The 21,031-nt window shown below is 37.3% G+C and overlaps 1 protein-coding gene across 1 annotated transcript in view; it reads left to right on the top strand.

Moving 5' to 3' along the window:
• PXDNL (peroxidasin like) overlaps positions 1 to 21,031 on the top strand; it is a 483,807-nt gene that overhangs the window by 366,908 nt on the left and 95,868 nt on the right. The window contains exons 13-14 of the mRNA XM_021688214.1: positions 4,691 to 4,803; positions 7,321 to 7,477. Of these exons, the coding sequence (XP_021543889.1) occupies positions 4,691 to 4,803; positions 7,321 to 7,477 (270 nt within the window). The remainder of the gene's footprint in view (positions 1 to 4,690; positions 4,804 to 7,320; positions 7,478 to 21,031) is intronic.

Raw genomic sequence — 21,031 nt, 5'->3', positions numbered from 1 at the left:
CAAATTTCCTCTTGTGATTTGTTTCAAATTTCAAAGCATTGTGGTCTGAAAATGTGCAGGAAATAATCCCAATCTTTGGTACTGGTTGAGACCTGATTTGTGACCCAGTGTGTGATCTAGTCTGAAGAATGTTCATGTGCACTCAAGAAGAATATGTATTCTGTTACTTTAGGATAGAATGCTCTGAATATATCTGTGAAGTCCATCTGGTCCAGTGTGTCATTCAAAGCCCTTGTTTCCTTGTTGATCTTTTGCTTAGATGATCTGTCCATTGGTGTAAGTGGGGTGTTAAAGTCCCCTACTATTACTGTATTATTATAAATGTGTTTCTTTAATTTTATTATTAATGGTTTTTATACTTGGCTGTTCACATGTTACGGGCATAAATATTTACAGTTGCTAGATCTTCTTGTTGGATAGACATTTTGACTATGATATAATGTCCTTCTTCATCTCTTAGTACAGTCTTTGGTTTAAAATCTAATTTGTCTGGGGGTGCCTGGGTGGCTCAGTTGGTTAAGCATCTGCCTGCAGCTCAGGTCATGCTCCCAAGGTCCTGGGATTGAGTCCCACATCAGGCTCCTTGCTCAGTAAGGAGTCTGCATCTCCCTCTACCCTTCCCCCCTGCTCGTGATCTCTCTCTCTCACTCTCTTTCAAATAAATAAATAAAATCTTTAAAAAAATAAAATTTAATTTTTCTGATATAAGGACTGCCACCCCAGCTTTCTTTTGACATCCATCAGCATGATAAAATGTTTTCCACCCCCTCACTTTCAATCTGGAGGTGTCTTTGGGTCTAAAATGAGTCTCTTGTAAACAGCATATCAATGGTCTTGCTTTTTTTTTTTTAAAGATTTTATTTATTTATTTGAGAGAGAGAGAATGAGAGAGAGAGAGCACATGAGAGGGGAGAGGGTCAGAGGGAGAAGCAGGCTCCCCGCCGAGCAGGGAGCCCAATGCGGGACTCGATCCTGGGACTCCAGGATCATGACCTGAGCCGAAGGCAGTCGCTCAACCAACTGAGCCACCCAGGTGCCCTAATGGTCTTGCTTTTTTATCCAATCTGATACTCTGTGTCTTTTGATTGTAGCATTTAGCCCATTTATATTCAGAGTAACTATTGAAAGATATGAATTTAGTGCCATTGTATTACCTATAAAGTATATGTTTCTGTATATTGTCTCTGTTCTTTTCTGGTCTATGTTACTTTTGGGCTCTCTCTTCACTTAGAGGACCCCCTTTAATATTTCTTGCAGTGTTGGTTTAGTGATCACAAATTCTTTGGTTTCTGTTTGTCCTGGAAGCTCTTTACCTCTCCTTCTATGCTGAATGACAGCCTTGCTGGATAAAGTATTCTTGGCTGCATATTTTTCTCTTTTAGCACCCTGAGTATATCATGCCAGTCCTGTCTGACCTGCCAGGTCTGTGTGGATAGGTCTGCTGCCAGCCTTATGTTTCTAACCTTGTAGGTCAAGGACCTCTTATCCCCGAGCTGCTTTCAGGATTTTCTCTTTGTCTCTGAAATTTGCAAGCTTCACTATTACATGTCAAGGTGTTGACCTATTTTTTATTTTGAAGGGGGTTCTCTGTGCCTCCTGGACTTGAATGCCTGTTTCTTTTCCCAGATTAGGGAAGTTCTCAATTATAATTTGCTCAAATATACTTCCTGCTCCTCTCTCTCTTTCCTCTTAATCCGGGATCTCAATTATTCTAATATTGTTTCACTTTATGGAATCACTTATCTCTCGAATTTATGCCTGTGATCCAGTAGTTTTTTTATCTCTCCTTTTCTCAGCTTCTTTATTCTCCATCATTTTGTCTTCTATATCACTTACTCTCTCTTCTGCCTAATTTATCCTAGCAGTTAGAGCCTTCATTTTTGATTTCATATCATTAATAGCCTTTTTGATTTTGACCTGATTAGATTTCAGTTCTTTTATTTCCCCAGAAAAGGATTCTCTAGTGTCTTTTATGCTTTTTTCCAGCCCAGCTATTATCTTTTTTTTTTTTTTAAGATTTTATTTATTTATTTCACAGAGAGAGAGAGAGCGAGAGCAGGAACACAAGCAGGGGGAATGGGAGAGGGAGAAGCAGGCTTCCTGCTGATCAGGGAGCCCGATGTGGGACTCGATCCCAGGACCCTGGGATCATGACCTGAGCCGAAGGCAGACGCTTAACGACTGAGCCACCCAGGCGCCCCCAGCCCAGCTATTATCTTAATAATTGTTATTCTGAATTCTAATTCTGACATCTTACTTATATCCATACTGATTAGGTCCCTGGCAGTTAGCACTGCCTCTTATTCTCTCTTGGGGGGTGAGTTATCCCGTCTTGTCATTCTGTCCAGAGAAGAATAGATGAAGGAGAGACTAAATGCAAAAACTGCAACAACGACCCTAGAAAAATACACACTAAAAATACACACTAAACACACTAAACTAATCAGAATAGATCAGATACCAAAAAGAAAAAAAGAGAGAGAGAGAATAAAATCAAACAGGTGAACAGAACAGAACAATAAGCTAGGCAGAAATTAGATCCCAAAATTGTAAAGAAAGAAAAACATATATATACAAAAATAAAATTGACTACAATGAAAGGAAGCCAAAAATGAAAAAAAAATATGTAAATGTAAAAGTGAAAATTAAAAAAGTCTTAAAAAAGTGATAAAATAAATTAGTTGAAAAGGAAAAAAAATTAAAACTGAAAGACTAAAAAATCATGAGAAAAAACCATGAATTCTATATACTATTTTCCCCTAGTGCTGGAGTTTTGCAGTTCTGTATGATCAGAAAACTTGGTATTAACTGGATGTTCCTGCTTGTCTTCTGGGGGAGGGGCCTGTTGCTCTAATTCTCAGGTGTCTTTGCCTGGGTGGAATTGCATCCCCGTTGCCAAGGGCCTGGGCTCAGTATAAGTGACTCTGGATTGCTCTGTGTGGCTTTTGTTCTCTGAAGTCTTTCAGCATCATTTTGGGCGATCGAAATGAAAATGAAATCAGCAGCACCCTGATCTCCATCCCCAGAGCTGAAAGTTCATGCCCCCCACTCTTCAGTGAGCCCTCACAGAAAAACAATCAAGCACTCTTGTTTCCGTAGTTTCTGTCCACATTCTGTGTTCAACCAGCCTTTGATGGAGTGTTTTATCTCAGGCATGAGACCCCATCTTGAGTCTCCAAACTTTACTTGCTTGGCCTGTGATGGAGGGCAGTCACCAAACTGTGCAGCGGTTCATGTTTTATGGCAACACCGAGCAGACAGCCCACTCCTGAACTCCCTGTTTGCAGCTCTCTTCCCTGCTCCAATGCTTGGGACTGCTGTTGCACTCAGGCACCTCCCTCCTTTCTGTGACTCTGGGATTCCTGAGACCACACTGTCCCACCTGTGATTCTGTCCCACTTTACCATCTGAGGGCATTTCAGGCAGAGACGTCTCCCACCAGAGCAGACTTCTAAAAGTTCCAATATTGTGCTTCACTGCTTATATTACTTTTGGTACCAGGCTCTCTGCCCCCAGGGTTTATCTTCTAATATATCACCTCAGATTCATATCTCTGCATCTCCTACCTCACAAAAAGTGGTGACTTTTCTATTTGTAGAATTGCAGCTATTCTTTTCTTAGATCTCTTGTTGAGTTTGCAGCTATTCAGAATGATTTGATAGCTATCTATCTGAATTCCAGGGACCAGACAGAACTAGGGTCCCCTACTCCTCCACCATCTTCCCATCTATATTCATTTTCAAGTTGTGTAAGCTCTCTATTACTATTTTTCTGAGAGTTTAATCAGAAATAAGTGTTAAATTTAGTCAAACACTTTTTGCACTAATTGAAATTATGAGGACTTTTCTTCTTTATTTGTTTGTATAATAGATTCCTTTGGTTGATTTTTCAAATACTGAACCAGTCTTGTATCCTTGGAATAAACTCTTTTGGACATGGTATATAAACATTTTTATATTGATGAGTTCTATTTGCCAATACTTTATGGATGATTTTTGTGTCTATATTAATGAGAGGTACTGGTCTGTAGGGTTTTTTTTTTTTCTTTTTGATTTTGGTACTGTCATTATCTAGTTTTGATATTAAGATAAGCCTCCTAAAAAGTCAGGAAACATGTCCTCCTCTTAGTTTCTAGAAGAGATTGTATGTTGGATAAAATTCTCTAGCAAAAGATTTTAATTCTTTCCTAAAAATTTATGTTTTGGGGTTTAAAAAATATTATGAATTTAATTCCCTTAATAGTTATATAGGGTTATTCTAATGATCTACTTCATATTAGGTAAGTCACAATAGTTTGTTTTTTGAAGAAATAAAGTAAGATAGAATCTCTTTATTTTAGGCAGCAATAAACTTTTGATGTTACCATATATCTTTTTTTCAGGCTTATGAAAAGACATTGAAAAAGAGTACTAAAAATCCTTGTACCCACTACTCAGCTCAAGAAATATTACAAATATTTAAGGTTAAAGGCTTTGTATATTTCTCTTCCTCTTTTTCTGTTCTCATCTCTATCCTAATTATCAGTACCCTGGCTTTGATATTTATTACTCTCTCTGATGTCCAAGTAATTGCTTTTTAAAACACTAGTATGGCTAACCAATATGATATCTAGATTTATACCATTTGACTTAGATAGCACGTGTTAACAAAAATGGTATCGACATGATGTCATTTTGATTTGTTTCCGCAGCTCTCCCAGTGTTTACTCAACTACCTCAGGATACAAGTGTAGAGGTTGGCAAGAATATAAACATTTCATGTCATGCTCAAGGAGAACCACAGCCCATAATTACCTGGAATAAGGTAAGATCTCAACTAAAGGTACAATAGTATTAAAAACACTGACAAATATATTGACCCAATGAAACGAGGTAGTGATTCTCACATTGATTTATTACTGTTATGATTTTTGTTAGCAAGTAATATTTTTTACACTGAAAGTATTTTGTTCATTTTTTAAGTGACTACATCTGATTTTGTCTCAGGGCTTTGATAAATTTAACCTTTGTCATTTGCTTGGTGATGAAAGCTTCATAAGTATAACTAAATTCTTCTGAGGAAAAATTGCTTTTGTTTTATGTAAATTTAAGAGTTTTAGTGGCTAGAAAGAAACAATTTTGAATTAATAACTCAGAAGTGGATTAAAAGTAGGGCGTTAGCCAAAACAAGAATGAAAAACTTGGTTTTAAAACAAAGTGACATGAAAAAAGCCCTTCTGTAGGTTCAAAACTTGAGTGACTTTAAAGAAATAATAGCTTCTTATTTATCTATTTTACTTCCTTTGGTTCTTTGAGCTATATTCTTTCAACATAATTGCTTCTTTCACTTTAAGTTTTTTAACAGAATGCAATGATTGGTCTCAGATTCTGATGTTCTTAAAAAATAAATGAAATGCATACATCAAAATGGCAGTTTTTATAGAAAATTTTGACAAAAAGTAAAATTTTCACTGTGAAAACTTGCAAAACTATTTTCCAAAAACACTTGGTTTATTTTTGTTGTTGCCATACAGCAACAAGGCCTTAGTTTTGGTGGTTCGCTGCTCTTGTGCTGAGCTGAGCATCAGATGCAGTTATGCAGTTCTTTATAAAAAGTAAATGTAGTGGTCTCAAAGTTGAACCTTTAGGCTCAGGTACTCTCAAGTATGAATAGTTTTTATAATTTCTTTCTAGTATAGTATTATATAATTCAAATATTTTTTACTAAAAATAAGAAGTATGAAAAATACACATTTTAGTCTCTAGAGCGCTATTTGATGTTATACTAAAGGCTGTATCATACAATCAGATCAGCAAAATAGCTCAGTTTAATTCCTAAAGGGTAGCTTTTAATCCCAAGTGAATTGATTGAGGGCTGACTATATGCCAGAAGTTTTGTGTACACTATCACATTTAATCTTTATAATAATCCTCTGCTATTCACAAGGTTCAAATGAATGTGAATTAGGTTACTCCCAAAATAAGCAGATAAAAATTTATTGGAAAGCTAGCTGATAACTCAGAGACTCTAAGCAAAAACTATAGAACTGTAGGGTTAGCTTAAGAGTTCTGGTAATACGTATGGAGAACAGATAGGAAGGGAGTGCTTTTGCAAAGAAGATGAAATTATGGGCCAGCAAGAGGAAGTGGAGGGAGGTAGTCCTGAAGGAAAGACACCGTGGGCCTTACTGCTTGTGCACCTGGTCACTTCTCAGCCTTCTCTGTGTCTAGTCTTTTTTCATCTGCCCTCCACCTCATAGGTGCTGTTAGTTCATCTCATCTCTTCCCCTGAGTTACCAGCAGCCCATCACTTTGGACTTACTTTCTAGTGGTCAAAGACAGCTGTGAGAGTCTGAAGACCTATGAAGCATTTTTTCACTCTGAACCTTTCTGGTTACATTCTGGCCTACTAGTCATCACAGGGGTATGAGTTCTTTTGAAACAGCAGCTCTCATCCTCAGTTTCCTCTGAGTCTTTTGGGGAGGGGAAGGAGAGAAGAGTCTCTGCCCCTACTCCACTCCAACCCAGTCCTAGAAAGCCAATTTCTTTTCCTTTTTAAAAATTAATAGCTGAGGGGCACCTGGGTGGCTCAGTCGTTAAGCGTCTGCCTTCGACTCAGGTCATGATCCCAGGGTCCTGGGATTGAGCCCCGCATCGGCCTCCCTGCTCAGCAGGAAGCCTGCTTCTCCCTCTCCCACTCCCCCTGCTTGTGTTCCCTCTCTCGCTGTGTCTCTCTCTGTCAAATAAATAAAAATAAAATCTTTAAAAAAATTAATAGCTGAATACATTTTAATAATATTTCATATGAAATGTAGTCATCTTATCTTTTAAGGTATAATTTTAATTGAGAAACATATACAAAGCTTTGCAGGTACATAAAACTTATGAGTACATATAAAGAAAAAATAGAAGAGGAATCAGAAATATGAAAATATTTTGATGCTTTTAGTTGGTAGATTTATGAAAATTTTCTTTCTTTCCAAATTTTATTTTTATTTTTGTCAGAATCCTTTTCTAGAAGTAAGAAAATATGAATAAACTATTTATTCATTCATTGAATGATGATTTTAAAATGATTATATTAAATAATTACATACTTGAATTTTGAGTATCATATTTATTTTAAGAGAGAAGGATGAACCACACTTCCTAGAAAGTACTTTCTCTCTCTCTCTCATTTCTTCTCTTCGTTAGATTCATAAAATACCTCATCTAATACTTGACACAGTAGGTGCTCAGTAGATATTTGTTGAACTAATCAAACTATATCAAACAAAATGTAAGATGTTATTTTTTTAAGGAATCATATTTTCTTCCAGTGACAATTCTTTTCACTCCCTAGGCAGGTGTTCGGATTACCAAAAGTGGTAAATTCCATGTCAGTGGTGAAGGCATGCTAACCATCTATGATTCAGGGCAAGCTGACCAAGGAAGGTATGAATGTGTGGCTCAGAATTCATTTGGCCTTGTTGTGGCCAACATGTTTCTCACAGTTGTAGGTAAGTATGGATCCTCATGCAACCTAAACAAATGTCTTTGACAGTTTCTACTCCTCATCCTAACTGATTTGTCTCACTACCCAAGTTCCCTTATATGTTTTTTCTAGTCAAATCAAACTTATTTTAATTTTTTAAATCTAAGTTTTAAGTGTAAACTACATTAAAGGATATCAAACACCAAAACTATCAATGCCAAAGGTGAACAAAAATAGGAAGGATTCACAAATGTATATCATGTTTTCTTAGGAAATGAAAATTATAGCATGTAAGATATATTCATAGCTAAATAAAGTGGAATCAGAGATTTAAGGATAAATGGAATTTAACAGGTATGAGTTACTCTGACCTGGTGTATTTAGTTCTACAGTAAAATTAAAAATCAATCAATCAAACTTCTAGGTAAGATTTGCCACTGTAAGAACAAATATCTCAATATTTTGGAACATTTGTAATTGGTCAATGTATTTGGCATTGTTCTACATTTTGTCATCTGGCTGGTTATTTATCTGTAGCCCTCTGCTAGTTGTTTATAAATGATGACTGCTTAAAAAAAATTGTCATAGTTTTACAAAAAATAAAATCCTTTTTTTTTTTTCTTCAGTCAATTGGTTTGTATTGGAAGTGAGGGAGTCTATTTGTGGGCAGACTTGAGTGGAAACCTCAGCTGTGGGTATGGGAATGGGGACTGGCTGTGATAATGGACTGGCATGTTCTCCACGTGGGGAAAGAATTCAAGAAAATCACAGCATGTGGGGACATGACATCAGGTTGCTTTTTTTGTGGATGAGTTTAGGAGCTTCTGCCTTATTGACAATCAGCAGTTGAAGTAAATGAGTTCAGCTACAAGCATATGGAGTACTATTTTGGGCTTTGCCTGCTTTTTGGTTTCCTTAGAAATGGGCAGATTTAAAAAATAGGGTTTTGCAGATTTATTTTTTCCTTTTAGTTTTTCCAGCTCTTATGGGTCTCTATATCTATTGGGTAACTCTTCTCATTATAAATACAGGCCTGGATAAAGATAGATTTATTTAATTAAATCACATCCTTAAAGATGTCACTGTCTTCCTATCATGTAGTACAATAGTTTCATATTCTTACACTTGAAAATTCTCCTGAGAAATCAAACTTCCAAACACCCATTTGTTTGGTTATTTTATATAAAGTATATATTTTCACTAATGTTGCATAAGTCTTTACATTTTTATTATACTGTATGGTAAAAAGTATTCTCTGTAGAATATTAGTCTTAAAATTATAACAATGTGTCTAGTAACTAGCGAATATTTACTCTAGGAGAGTCAGAAATTCTTTATCACATAGAATTTCTTAAAGTTTCAAAATCTTAGCCTTACTTGGTATTTGATGAGTTCATGTTTTTCCTGATTTAGAATCTGTAACAGTTGTGTTTCTTTTTATAAATTTATAGAGCTCCTTTTCTACTGCTTAACTATTTATGAGATCTATGAGAAAATATTCTTGAGCATTTTGGAAAAAACTTATTATAAAATTTAAATTACTATTTTTTAGGTTCTAGACATGCTAGAAATCTTTACCATTAAACAAACACATACACAAACAAATATTCTCTCTCTGCCTCTTATTCTCTCCCTGTTTGTCTGTTTTGCCCTGCCACATACACACAAACGCTATAACCACAGTGGTCAATATTTTAGAACCTCCAACATAAGAATTTCATTGTGGTAGACTGAAATTTAATTAACTATTTTATATATACAAATTAAAAGTAAAACATTTAGGGGCGCCTGGGTGGCTCAGTCGTTAAGCATCTGCCTTCGGCTCGGGTCATGATTCCAGGGTCCTGGGATCGAGTCCCACATCGGGCTCCCTGTTCGGCAGGAAGCCTGCTTCTCCCTCTCCCATTTCCCCTGCTTGTGTTCCTGCTCTCTCTATCTCTCTCTCTGTCAAATAAATAAATAAAATCTAAAAAAAAATAAAAAAACATTTAGATTAAGATGTATTAATTACTCTAATTACCAGATTTTAAAACAGTGATAAGTAGCATTTACCAATATTCTGCTCTATTGTATAGAAAGCAGAAAGTCAGGCTATAGAGACAAAATAGTACAAAAGAAGTTATTCAGTCAAGAAAAAAATTGTTTTTTGCTCTTGAGACATTTTTATAACAATATAAGGGGAGGGGGGCGGAGCAAGATGGCGGAGGAGTAGGAGACCTGGATTTCGTCTCCTCTCAGGAATTCAGCTGGATAGGGATCAAACCATTCTGAACACCTACAAACTCAACAGGAGATCGAAGAAAAGAAGAGCAACAACTCTCTCATCAGAAAAGCGACCACTTTCTGGAAGGTAGGACATGCGGAGAAGTGAATCCGAGGCGATATTTGGGAGGATAGACGGCGGGGAGGGGCCTCCGTCGGCCGCTTCTGGCAAGTGATAGAGCCGTGGAGCACAAAATTGGAACTTTTAGAAGTCGGCTCTGCCGAGGGACGTCACTCTGGTGGCTAAGCGGGGGGGTGGAACCCTCCGGGACAGTGTGGTCTCAGGACCCTCGGAGTCACAGAAAGACTGGGGGTGCCTGAGTGTGGCAGAGCTCCCAGGTAATGGAGCAGGGAAGCCGGCTGCAGAGGCGGAGCCCAGGCATGGGCTCTCAGCTCGGGGTTGCCATAAACCGTGATCCGAGGCACAGTCGGGCCACTGCTCCTCCAGAAGGGACCCAACAAGCGGCAGATCCGGGAGACTCACCTTCCTCCCCCGGGAGGAGCGGCGCAGGAGTGCACCACAGGGATCTGCTGGGTTTGGAGACTCCACCCGGGGTCGGGTGCCAGAGATAGAAACTCATGGTCACAGGCCGGGTGAGCACGGAGTGCAGCTGGAGACCGGGGAGATGGGAGTGACTGATGGCTTTTCTCTGGGGGCTCACTGAGAAGCGGGGCCCCGAGTTCTCGGATCCTCTGGGGCGGAGATTGGGAGGCTGCCATTTTCACTCTCCGCCTCCAAAGCTGTACGGAAAGCTCGCAGGGAACAAAAGCTCCGGAGAGCAAACCCGAGCAGATTACTTAGCCGGGAGGGGGCAAGGGCGGGGCAATTCCGCCTCCGGCAGAGACATTTGGGAACCACGGCAACAGGCCTCTCCCCAGAAGATCAGTGAGAACAGCCAGCCAAGACCAAGTTTACCGATCAATGAGAACGGCAGAACTCCAGCGCTAGGGGAATACTGCACATAGAATTCATGGCTTTTTTACCATGATTCTTTACTCTTTCAAAGTTAATTTTTTTTAACTGTCTTTTTTTCTTTTTTTCTTTTTGAATTTTTCTTTTTCCCTTTTTCAACCAACATCTTATGAATCCCTTTTTTAAAAAAAAAAAATTTTTATTTTTCATTTTTAGAGTCATATTCTATCCCTTCATAGTAGTTACCCGTATTTTTGGCTTATATATATAAGTTGTCCTCTCTTTAAAATTTTGAGATAGTTTCTTCTAACAGATTAAAATATACCCTAAATCTCTAGTATATGGTGTTTTCTATTCCCCTGCCTGATCACATCCTCTCCTTTTATTTTCTTTCTTCTTTTTTTAAATCCTCTTCTTTTTTTTTTCAAACAACTTCTAATCAATTCCTTTTAGAAAATTTTTTATAATTTCCATCTTTACAGTCATATTCCATCCCTTCATCATATCAACCCTTATTTTTGTACATATATAAGTTTTTCTTTCTTTAAAATTTTGGGAGGCACTTTCTTCTAAAAGACCAAAATACACCCAAAATCTAGTGTGTGGCACTGATCTATATACCAGCCTGATCATATTTGATCACATTCTGTTTTTTGGTTGTTGTTTTGTTTTGTTTGTTTTTGTTTTTATCTTTATCTTTTTCTTTTTTTTCTTTTTCTTTTTTCTCTCTTTCCCTTTCTTTTCCCACTGCTTCAGGTCTTTTCAGATTTGTTTAGAGTATATTTTCTGGGGACGTTGTTACTCTGCTAGCATTTTGTTCTCTCATTAATCTATTCTCCTCTGCACAAAATGACAAGACGGAAAAAATCACCTCAACAAAAAGAACAAGAGGCAGTACCGACTGCCAGGGACCTACTCAATACGGACATTAGTACGATGTCAGATCTAGAGTTCAGAATCATCACTTTAAAGGTACTAGCTGGGCTTGAAAAAAAATATGGAAGTTATTAGAGAAACCCTTTCTGGAGAAGTAAAAGAACTAAAATCCAACCAAGTAGAAATCAAAAAGGCTATTAATGAGGTACAATAAAAAATGGGGGCGCTAACTGCTAGAATAAATGAGGCAGAAGAGAGAATCAGTAATATAGAAGATGAAATGATGGAAAATAAAGAAGCTGAGAAAAAGAGAGATAAACAACTACTGGATCATGAGGGCAGAATTCGAGAGATAGGCGATACCATAAGACGAAACAACATTAGAATAATTGGGATCCCAGAAGAAGAAGAAAGAGAGAGAGGGGCAGAAGGTATAATGGAGCAAATTATAGCAGAGAACTTCCCTAATTTGGGGAAGGAAACAGGCATGAAAATCCAGGAAGCACAGAGAACCCCTCTCAAAATCAATAAAAATAGGTCAACACCCCGACATCTAATAGTAAAACTTACGAGTTTCATAGACAAAGAGAAAATCCTGAAAGGAGCTCGGGAGAAGAGATATGTAACCTACAAAGGTAGAAACATTAGATTGGCAACAGACCTATCCACAGAGACCTGGCAGGCCAAAAAGGACTGGCAGGATATATTCAGAGCACTAAATGAGAAAAATATGCAGCCAAGAATACTCTATCCAGCTAGGCTGTCATTGAAAATTGAAGGAGAGATAAAAAGCTTCCAGGACAAACAAAAACTAAAGGAATTTGCAAACACAAAACCAGCCCTACAGGAAATCTTGAAAGGGGTCCTCTAAGCAAAGAGAGAGCCTAAAAGTAACATAGACCAGAAAGGAACACAGACAATATAAGGTAACAGTCACCTTACAGGCAATAAAATGGCACTAAATTCCTATCTTTCAATAGTTACCTTGAATGTAAATGGGCTAAATGCCCCAATCAAAAGACACAGGCTATCAGACTGGATTAAAAAACAAGACCCATCGATATGCTGTCTGCAAGAGACTCATTTTAGAACCAAAGACACCCCCAGATTGAAAGTGAGGGGGTGGAAAACCATTTACCATGCTAATGGATACCAAAAGAAAGCTGGGGTGGCAATCCTTATATCAGACAAATTAGATTTTAAACCAAAGACTGTAATAAGAGAAGAGGAAGGACATTTTATCCTACTTAAAGGGTCTATCCAACAAGAAGATCTAACAATTGTAAATATCTATGCCCCTAACATGGGAGCAGCCAATTATATAAGGCAATTAATAACAAAAGCAAAGAAACACATTGACAACAATACAATAATAGTGGGGGACTTTAACACCCGCCTCACTGAATTGGACAGATCGTCTAAGCAAAAGATCAACAAGGAAATAAAGACTTTAAATGACACACTCACCAAATGGACTTCACAGACATATTCAGAACATTCCACCCCAAAGCAACGGAATACACATTCTTCTCTAGTGCCCATGGAACATTCTCCAGAATAGATCACATCCTAGGTCATAAATCAGGTCTCAACCAGTACCAAAAGATTGGGATCATTCCCTGCCTATTTTCAGACCACAATGTTTTGAAACTAGAACTCAATCACAAGAGGAAAGTCGGAAAGAACTCAAATACATTGAGGCTAAAGAGCATCCTACCAAAGAATGAATGAGTCAACCAGGAAATTAAAGAAGAATTAAAAAATTACATGGAAACCAATGAAAATGAAAACACAACTATTCAAAATCTTTGGGATGCAGCAAAGGCAGTCCTAAGCGGAACGTATATAGCAATACAAGCCTTTCTCAAGAAACAAGAAAGGTCTCAAGTACACAACCTAACCCTACACCTAAAGGAGCTGGAGAAAGAACAGCAAATAAAGCCTAAACCCAGCAGTAGAAGAGAAATCATAAAGATCAGAGCAGAAATCAATGAAATAGAAACTGAAAGAACAGTAGAACAGATCAACGAAACTAGGAGCTGGTTCTTTGAAGGAATTAACAAGATTGATAAGCCCCTGGCCAGACTTATCAAAAAGAGAAGAGAAATGACCCAAATCAACAAAATCATGAATGAAAGAGGAGAGATCACAACCAACACCAAAGAAATACAAACAATTATAAGAAAATATTATGAGCAACTCTATGCCAGCAAATTAGATAACCTGGAAGAAATGGTGGCATTCCTAGAGATGTATCAACTACTAAAACTGAACCAGGATGAAATAGAAAAGCTGAACAGACCTATAACCACTAAGGAAATTGAAGCAGTCATCAAAAATCTCCCAACAAACAAAAGCCCAGGGCCAGATGGCTTCCCAGGGGAATTCTACCAAACATTTCAAGAAGAATTAATACCTATTCTTCTGAAACTGTTCCAAAAAATAGAAATGGAAGGAAAACTTCCAAACTCGTTTTATGAGGCCAGCATTACCTTGACCCCAAAACCAGACAAAGACCCCATCAAAAAGGAAAATTACAGACCAATATCCCTGATGAACATGGATGCAAAAATTCTTACCAAAATACTAGCCAATAGGATCCAACAGTACATTAAAAGGATTATTCACCATGACCAAGTGGGATTTAACCCTGGGCTGCAAGTTTGGTTCAACATCCGCAAATCAATCAATGTGATACAATACATTAACAAAAGAAAGAACAAGAATCATATGATACTTTCAATAGATGCAGAAAAAGCTTTTGACAAAGTACAGCATCCTTTCTTGATCAAAACTCTTCAGAGTATAGGGATAGAGGGTACATACCTCAATATCATAAAAGCCATCTATGAAAAACCTACAGCGAATATCATTCGCAATGGGGAAAAACTGAGAGCTTTCCCCCTAAGGTCAGGAATGCGGCAGGGATGTCCACTATCACCACTGCTATTCAACATAGTATTGGAAGTCCTAGCCACAGCAATCCAACAACAAAAAGAAATCAAAGGCATCCAAATTGGCAAAGAAGAAGTCAAACTCTCACTCTTTGCAGATGGTATGATACTTTATGTGGAAAACCCAAAAGACTCCACCCCAAAAGTGCTAGAACTCATACAGGAATTTAGCAAAGTGGCAGGATATAAAATCAATGCAGAGAAGTCAGTGGCATTCCTATACACCAACAACAAGACAGAGGAAAGAGAAATTAAGGAGTCGATCCCATTTACAATTGCACCCAAAACCATAAGATACCTAGGAATAAATCTAACCAAAGAGACAAAGGATCTGTACTCAGAAAACTATAAAATACTCATGAAAGAAATTGAGGAAGACACAAGGAAATGGAAAAACGTTCCATGCTCATGGATTGGAAGAACAAATATTGTGAAGATGTCAATGCTACCTAGAGCAATCTACACATTCAATGCAATCCCCATTAAAATACCATCCACTTTTTTCAAAGAAATGGAAGAAATCATCCTAAAATTTGTATGGAACCAGAAAAGACCCCGAATAGCCAGAGGAATGTTGAAAAAGAAAAGCAAACCCAGCAGCATCACAATTCCGGTCTTCCAGCTCTATTACAAAGCTGTCATCATCACGACAGCATGGTACTGGCACAAAAACAGACACATAGATCAGTGGAACAGAATAGAGAGCCCAGAAATGGACCCTCCACTCTATGGTCAACTAATCTTTGACAAAGCAGGAAAGAATGTCCAATGGAACAAAGACAGTCTCTTCAACAAATGGTGTTGGGAAAATTGGATAGCCACATGCAGAAGAATGAAACTTGACCATTTCCTTACACCACACACAAAAATAGACACCAAATGTTTGAAAGACCTCAATGTGAGACAGGAGTCCATCAAAATCCTGAAGGAGAACACAGGCAGCAACCTCTTTGACCTCAGCCGAAGCAACTTCTTCCTAGAAACATCACCAAAGGCAAGGGAAGCAAGGGCAAAAATGAACTATTGGGACTTCATCAAGATAAAAAGCTTTTGCAAAGCAAAGGAAACAGTCAACAAAACCAAAAGACAACCGACAGAATGGGAGAAGATATTTGCAAATGACATATCCAATAAAGGGCTAGTATCCAGAATCTATAAAGAACTTATCAAACTCAACACCCAAAGAACAAATGATCCAATCAAGAAATCGGCAGAAGACATGAACAGACATTTCTGCAAAGAAGACATCCAAATGGCCAACAGACACATGAAAAAGTGCTCAACATCGCTCGGCATCAGGGAAATCTAAATCAAAACCTCAATGAGATACCACCTCACACCAGTCAGAATGGCTAAAATTAACAAGTTAGGAAATGACAGATGTTGGCGGGGATGTGGAGAAAGGGGAACCCTCCTACACTGTTGGTGGGAATGCAAGCTGGTGCAGCCACTCTGGAAAACTGTATGGAGGTTCCTCAAAAAGTTGAAAACAGAGCTACCATATGATCCAGCAATTGCACTACTGGGTATTTACCCCAAAGATACAAATGTAGGTATCCGAAGGGGTACGTGCACCCCAATGTTTATAGCAGCAAAGTCCACAATAGCCAAACTGTGGAAAGAGCCAAGATGTCCATCGACAGATGAATGGATAAAGGAGATGTGGTATATATATCCAATGGAATATTATGCAGCCATCAAAAGGAATGAGATCTTGCCATTTGCAACGACGTGGATGGAACTGGAGGGTAATTATGTTGAGTGAAATAAGTCAAACAGAGAAAGACATGTTATCATATGATCTCACTGATATGAGGAATTATTAATTGCAGGAAACAAACTGAGTGTTGCTGGAGTGGGGGGTGGGGTGGGAGGGATGGGGTGACTGGGTGATAGACACTGGGGAGGGTATGTGCTCTGGTAAGCGCTGTGAATTGTGCAAGACTGTTGAATCTCAGATCTGTACCTCTGAATCAAATAATGCAATATATGTTAAGAAAAAAAAAAGAAGAAGGTGGTAGCGGGAGGGGAAGAATGAAGTGGGGGAAATCGGAGGGGTAGACGAACCATGAGAGACGATGGACTCTGAAAAACAAACAGGGTTCTAGAGGGGAGGGGCGTGGGAGGATGGGTTAGCCTGGTGGTGGGTATTGAGGAGGGCACATTCTGCATGGAGCACTGGGTGTTATGCACAAACAGTGAATCATGGAACACTTCATCTAAAACTAATGATGTAATATATGGGGATTAACATAAGAATAAAAAAAAATAGAACCTAAAAAAAAAAAAAAAACAATATAAGGGGAAATCAATTTATATTTGTGTCTCACACCAAATAAATTTTATGATATTAGAAATATTTTTATAAAAAGAAGAAAAAGTATGAAGATACAAATTTTAAAATTTTGAATAAATTTAAGATTTAAGTGTGTGTGTGTGTTCACACAACCCAAATTGCAGAATAGGAGGAAATGTGTCAATATAAAATATCACTTATCGAACATTTTATGACTTAGACCCTTTCATTCACCAGTCATCCTAATTAAAGGGAAAAGACCATTCAGTATAGGAGGATTTTCCAATTTTAATGCCCTAACTGAGCAGTGATGGAATGTTGTAACTCCGCTCATTGTGTAAGAAGTGATACAAAGAGGATAATGTCTTGTGAGTTTCTATTCTGTATTGGGAATACAACCATACAAAGTCATCTAAAAGAATAAAAATACACAGTAACAATTTAAGCAAAATCTGGGCATTATATATATAAAGCATGCATTTGAATGAGTGATGTTCAAAGTAAGGTATTTATAATAGCAAAAGGGAAAAGTGTTCCCACAAGTTGTGATTTTTTAAGGAGTTTTTTTTAATAGGTGTAATAGATTTTATTTTATTATTATTATTTATTATTATTATTATTTTTTAAAGATTTTATTTATTTATTTCAGAGAGAATGAGATAGAGAGAGAGAGCATGAGAGGGGGGAGTGTCACTGGGAGAAACAGACTCCCTGCAGAGCAAGGAGCCCAATGCGGGACTCGATCCCGGGACTCCAGGATCATGACCCAAGCCGAAGGCAGTCGCTTAACCAACTGAGCCACCCAGGCGCCCTAGATGTAATAGATTTTAATAGTTTTAATAAATTTATAAAAACCTATAAGGCTGATATAGTGTTTATTGGGAACCTATCCTTTGGTTTAGGGTGCCCTCAAAGTATTTTGTATTGGCAAATATTACTCACATCAGCATACTTCTTTCTCTCGATGATATTTGGCATATGAAAGCTACACATATTACTTTAGACCCAAAAAAACCTCATAATTTTTGTTCAAAACATAATTTATTTTAACACCTCCTATATATATTGATGTGCTGTTAAGTGCTGTCAAGTTCATAATTCACAGTATATTCTTATGACTCATTTCTTGCTTGTGAAAATGGCTCAGTCTGAGGACACAAGACATTTATATTGAATATTAACAGTTTGAGATAGTGGGAAAAACCCTCGGTTAAGTCATTAAACTACCTTTATTGATCTCAGTCACTTTGGATACCTTACCCATAACTAGAATTAATTTTCTCATTTCTTAAAAATGTGGAACTGGACACTCTCAAGAGGCCTTCTTGGCATAGAAATTCTGTTTCTACAATAGAATTCAAATGTGCAACAATAGTCGGGAAGTAGTTTAGAGCATGTCTACATGATAGAATGTTTACCAGTGAGACATTGGAATAATATGTGGATTGGTAAAAGTTAAATAGTGACACAGCATGGATTAAATGAAAATTTTGGAGCACAAATACCACATGTATACTGTTTGTAATGATATAAAAAATCAATCCAAACAATGTTGTCTCCTTTGAAATTCTGAGTTGAGTATCTAATTGTTGTGTTGGACATTTCATTTTGGATGACCCACAGGCCTTCCAATTCCATGTGTTAAAAACCAATCGAATGTATGCTAAATTGAACTCCTCATTTTCACCTCAAGACCTGTAACCTCCTGTCACTCCTTTAATACAGTCCATATTCTATAAGGAGGAAGCCAGAACTTCTGATTTTTTTCTGCTCCCTCCTCCTTCTTTACCCTAACTACCACGTCTCACCAGTTTTTCCCACAAATATTGTTTCTTTTCCATTTCTCCATATGACCTCCTCTTTCATAGTTCATTTTTTGGTCATTTAGACTTCTGCAATAACTTTCTAAATGGTATTTCCACTTACAATATTCTTTACTTTGACTATATCCTCAACCTGATAAATTATAAATGAGAATTAAGGTTACATTAGTTGACTTTAGGTTAATGAGACTTTTCCTATTACATTAAGTAAATGACCTGTATTAAACTAATACTAATATTACTACTAAAAAAAATTAGCATTTATTGGGCATTTACCATGTGTTCCAAGTGTTATTTATCAATTAACTTATTTGATTCTTTTAGGATCTAGTTATTTTTTTGAAATTCTGAATGAATAACTCACTGATTTTTTGACATTCTAATCCAGTTGTCATTGTCTAGACAAACACCACTGCAGTTGTTGCCCAATGAGTGAACTATGAAGTATCAGAAAATTTTAATTGTGTTTACTCAAATATGTCAATGAAATGAAATTATACTGAATCATTTTCTTTTTTTTTTAAAGATTTTATTTATTTATTTGAGAGAGAATGAGAGAGAGAGCACATGAGAGGGGGGAGGGTCAGAGGGAGAAGCAGACTCCCTGCTGAGCAGGGAGCCCGATGTGGGACTCGATCTGGGACTCCAGGATCATGACCTGAGCCGAAGGCAGTCGCTTAACCAACTGAGCCACCCAGGCGCCCCTGAATCATTTTCAGTTGCTATTTTACTATATTTGTTTATTTACTGTGAATATGATATAAATTAATTTACATAATAATTAATAGATACATGACAACCTTGTTTACCTCGGCAAACTTAAATACAATGAATGGTGAAATATTTCTATAAACAACAGCATATACCTAATATACATATACATATGTTTATAATACCTTTAACCATATTGAATACATTTCCCATCCATTTATACATAAAATCTATACTGAACACATATGTCTATCCTGAGATAAGCCTGAGATATCCGTGTTTCAAAAAAATTAGCATTAAACTTTAAGAACAGATTTTTAGTACAGTAGTGTTTGGTTAGTCATGAAACTATAAGGAAAGCAAATAATCAAAATAAAAGGCTTATCTCAATGACTAAAGACAAAAAAAAAATGTAGCGTCTCACCTTTTCAGTCTCCGGAAAAAAAACGGTGGAGCTTGCAAGACAGTGAACCCATTTACATACCTAATGATGTAAAATGATGAGTAAGGCAGAGTGGTTGCTGTTCAAAGAAAATTATCTCACAAAGGCAGTCGTTAATTCCCATTTGTATGCTGTGGGAGTGTCCGGTTTCCTAGGACAGCCCTCTCGGGCGGCGTCAGTGGTGGTCGGTCATTCTCTTAGGGGAAGATTTCATGTGGTAAGGCCTATTTAGTTAATGACAGTGACATTATCTGGTTACTTTTCTCAAGGAGGGAGGGGGAGATAAAGAATACTCAGTTGTGAAAGAAACTCGGTTTTTACTGAGGTCTAGGTATTTTGTGGTGAGAATTGATGGCAGGGGTTCAGGTGTTCTGCATCAATGTCTCTTTTGGGGCTCCATCCTACTCCTCCCTGACTCCTATTCTCCCCCATCTGTGTCGTACTCTGACCGAGTGGGCACACAGCAGTTGGTGGACCATTACACCTAAGCAACACCTTCCTGAAAGGACTCAAATTTATCTTTTGACTTTATCTTCCTTGGAGGTGGTAGATCTTATAGATACATAGACAGAACTGAAAGGCGATGTTCATCAGTCAACTTTAAACATGCTTAATTTCATAACCCTATTGAGGCTTTTTCTCCTTTTTTTTAACCCCAAGACTTAACAAAAGAAAATGATCTAGTTCTCCCTCCCCTTCTGCAAAATTTTGCATAAAAAATGGAGAATATACTCAGGATCATTCTATCCCTACATTATTGAGGTAGTTTTTAAGACAAATAAAATATTAACAGTGTTGTTTGATTCTAATGTGCCCCAATAAACTGAATTTGCTTTGCATAATACAGTGCTCTTCTAGAAACATTTGTGGAAATCTTTTTGCAATTTGTACCACACCAACTAAAACATTACTGAGACCAAATGAATAATAAAAAGGTTAGCTTTATTTTATCATAAAACTATGAACCTTAAAAAATTCATAATTGAAATGACATAAGTGAGAAAGAGTTCTTGTTACCACAAATATTTTCTGTGTGAACATACTACATATTTAATATACTTTTAATAATCTGTGAACAAACAACTTTTATGTGTTTTCTATTTGTGCACATCAAAATTTAATTATTTCAAACAATGTTTACATATTATGCCACCTTTCTTGTTATTTTCCTTTCCTTTTCACATCTCCACACTTGTTGGTTTCTTAATAACGAAGAGAAAAAACAGGTCAAGTTGAACAAATGACAGGACAACACAGTGGCAACCAATAAGTATGCGAGGATATGGATTACTTAGGGGCTTA

The sequence above is a fragment of the Neomonachus schauinslandi genome, chromosome 4 (assembly GCF_002201575.2).
Source record: "Neomonachus schauinslandi chromosome 4, ASM220157v2, whole genome shotgun sequence".
In the NCBI taxonomy this organism is placed as follows: Eukaryota; Metazoa; Chordata; class Mammalia; order Carnivora; family Phocidae; genus Neomonachus; species Neomonachus schauinslandi.
Note: the sequence above shows the minus strand (reverse complement) of the source record. Positions and strands in the feature narration are given on the sequence as shown.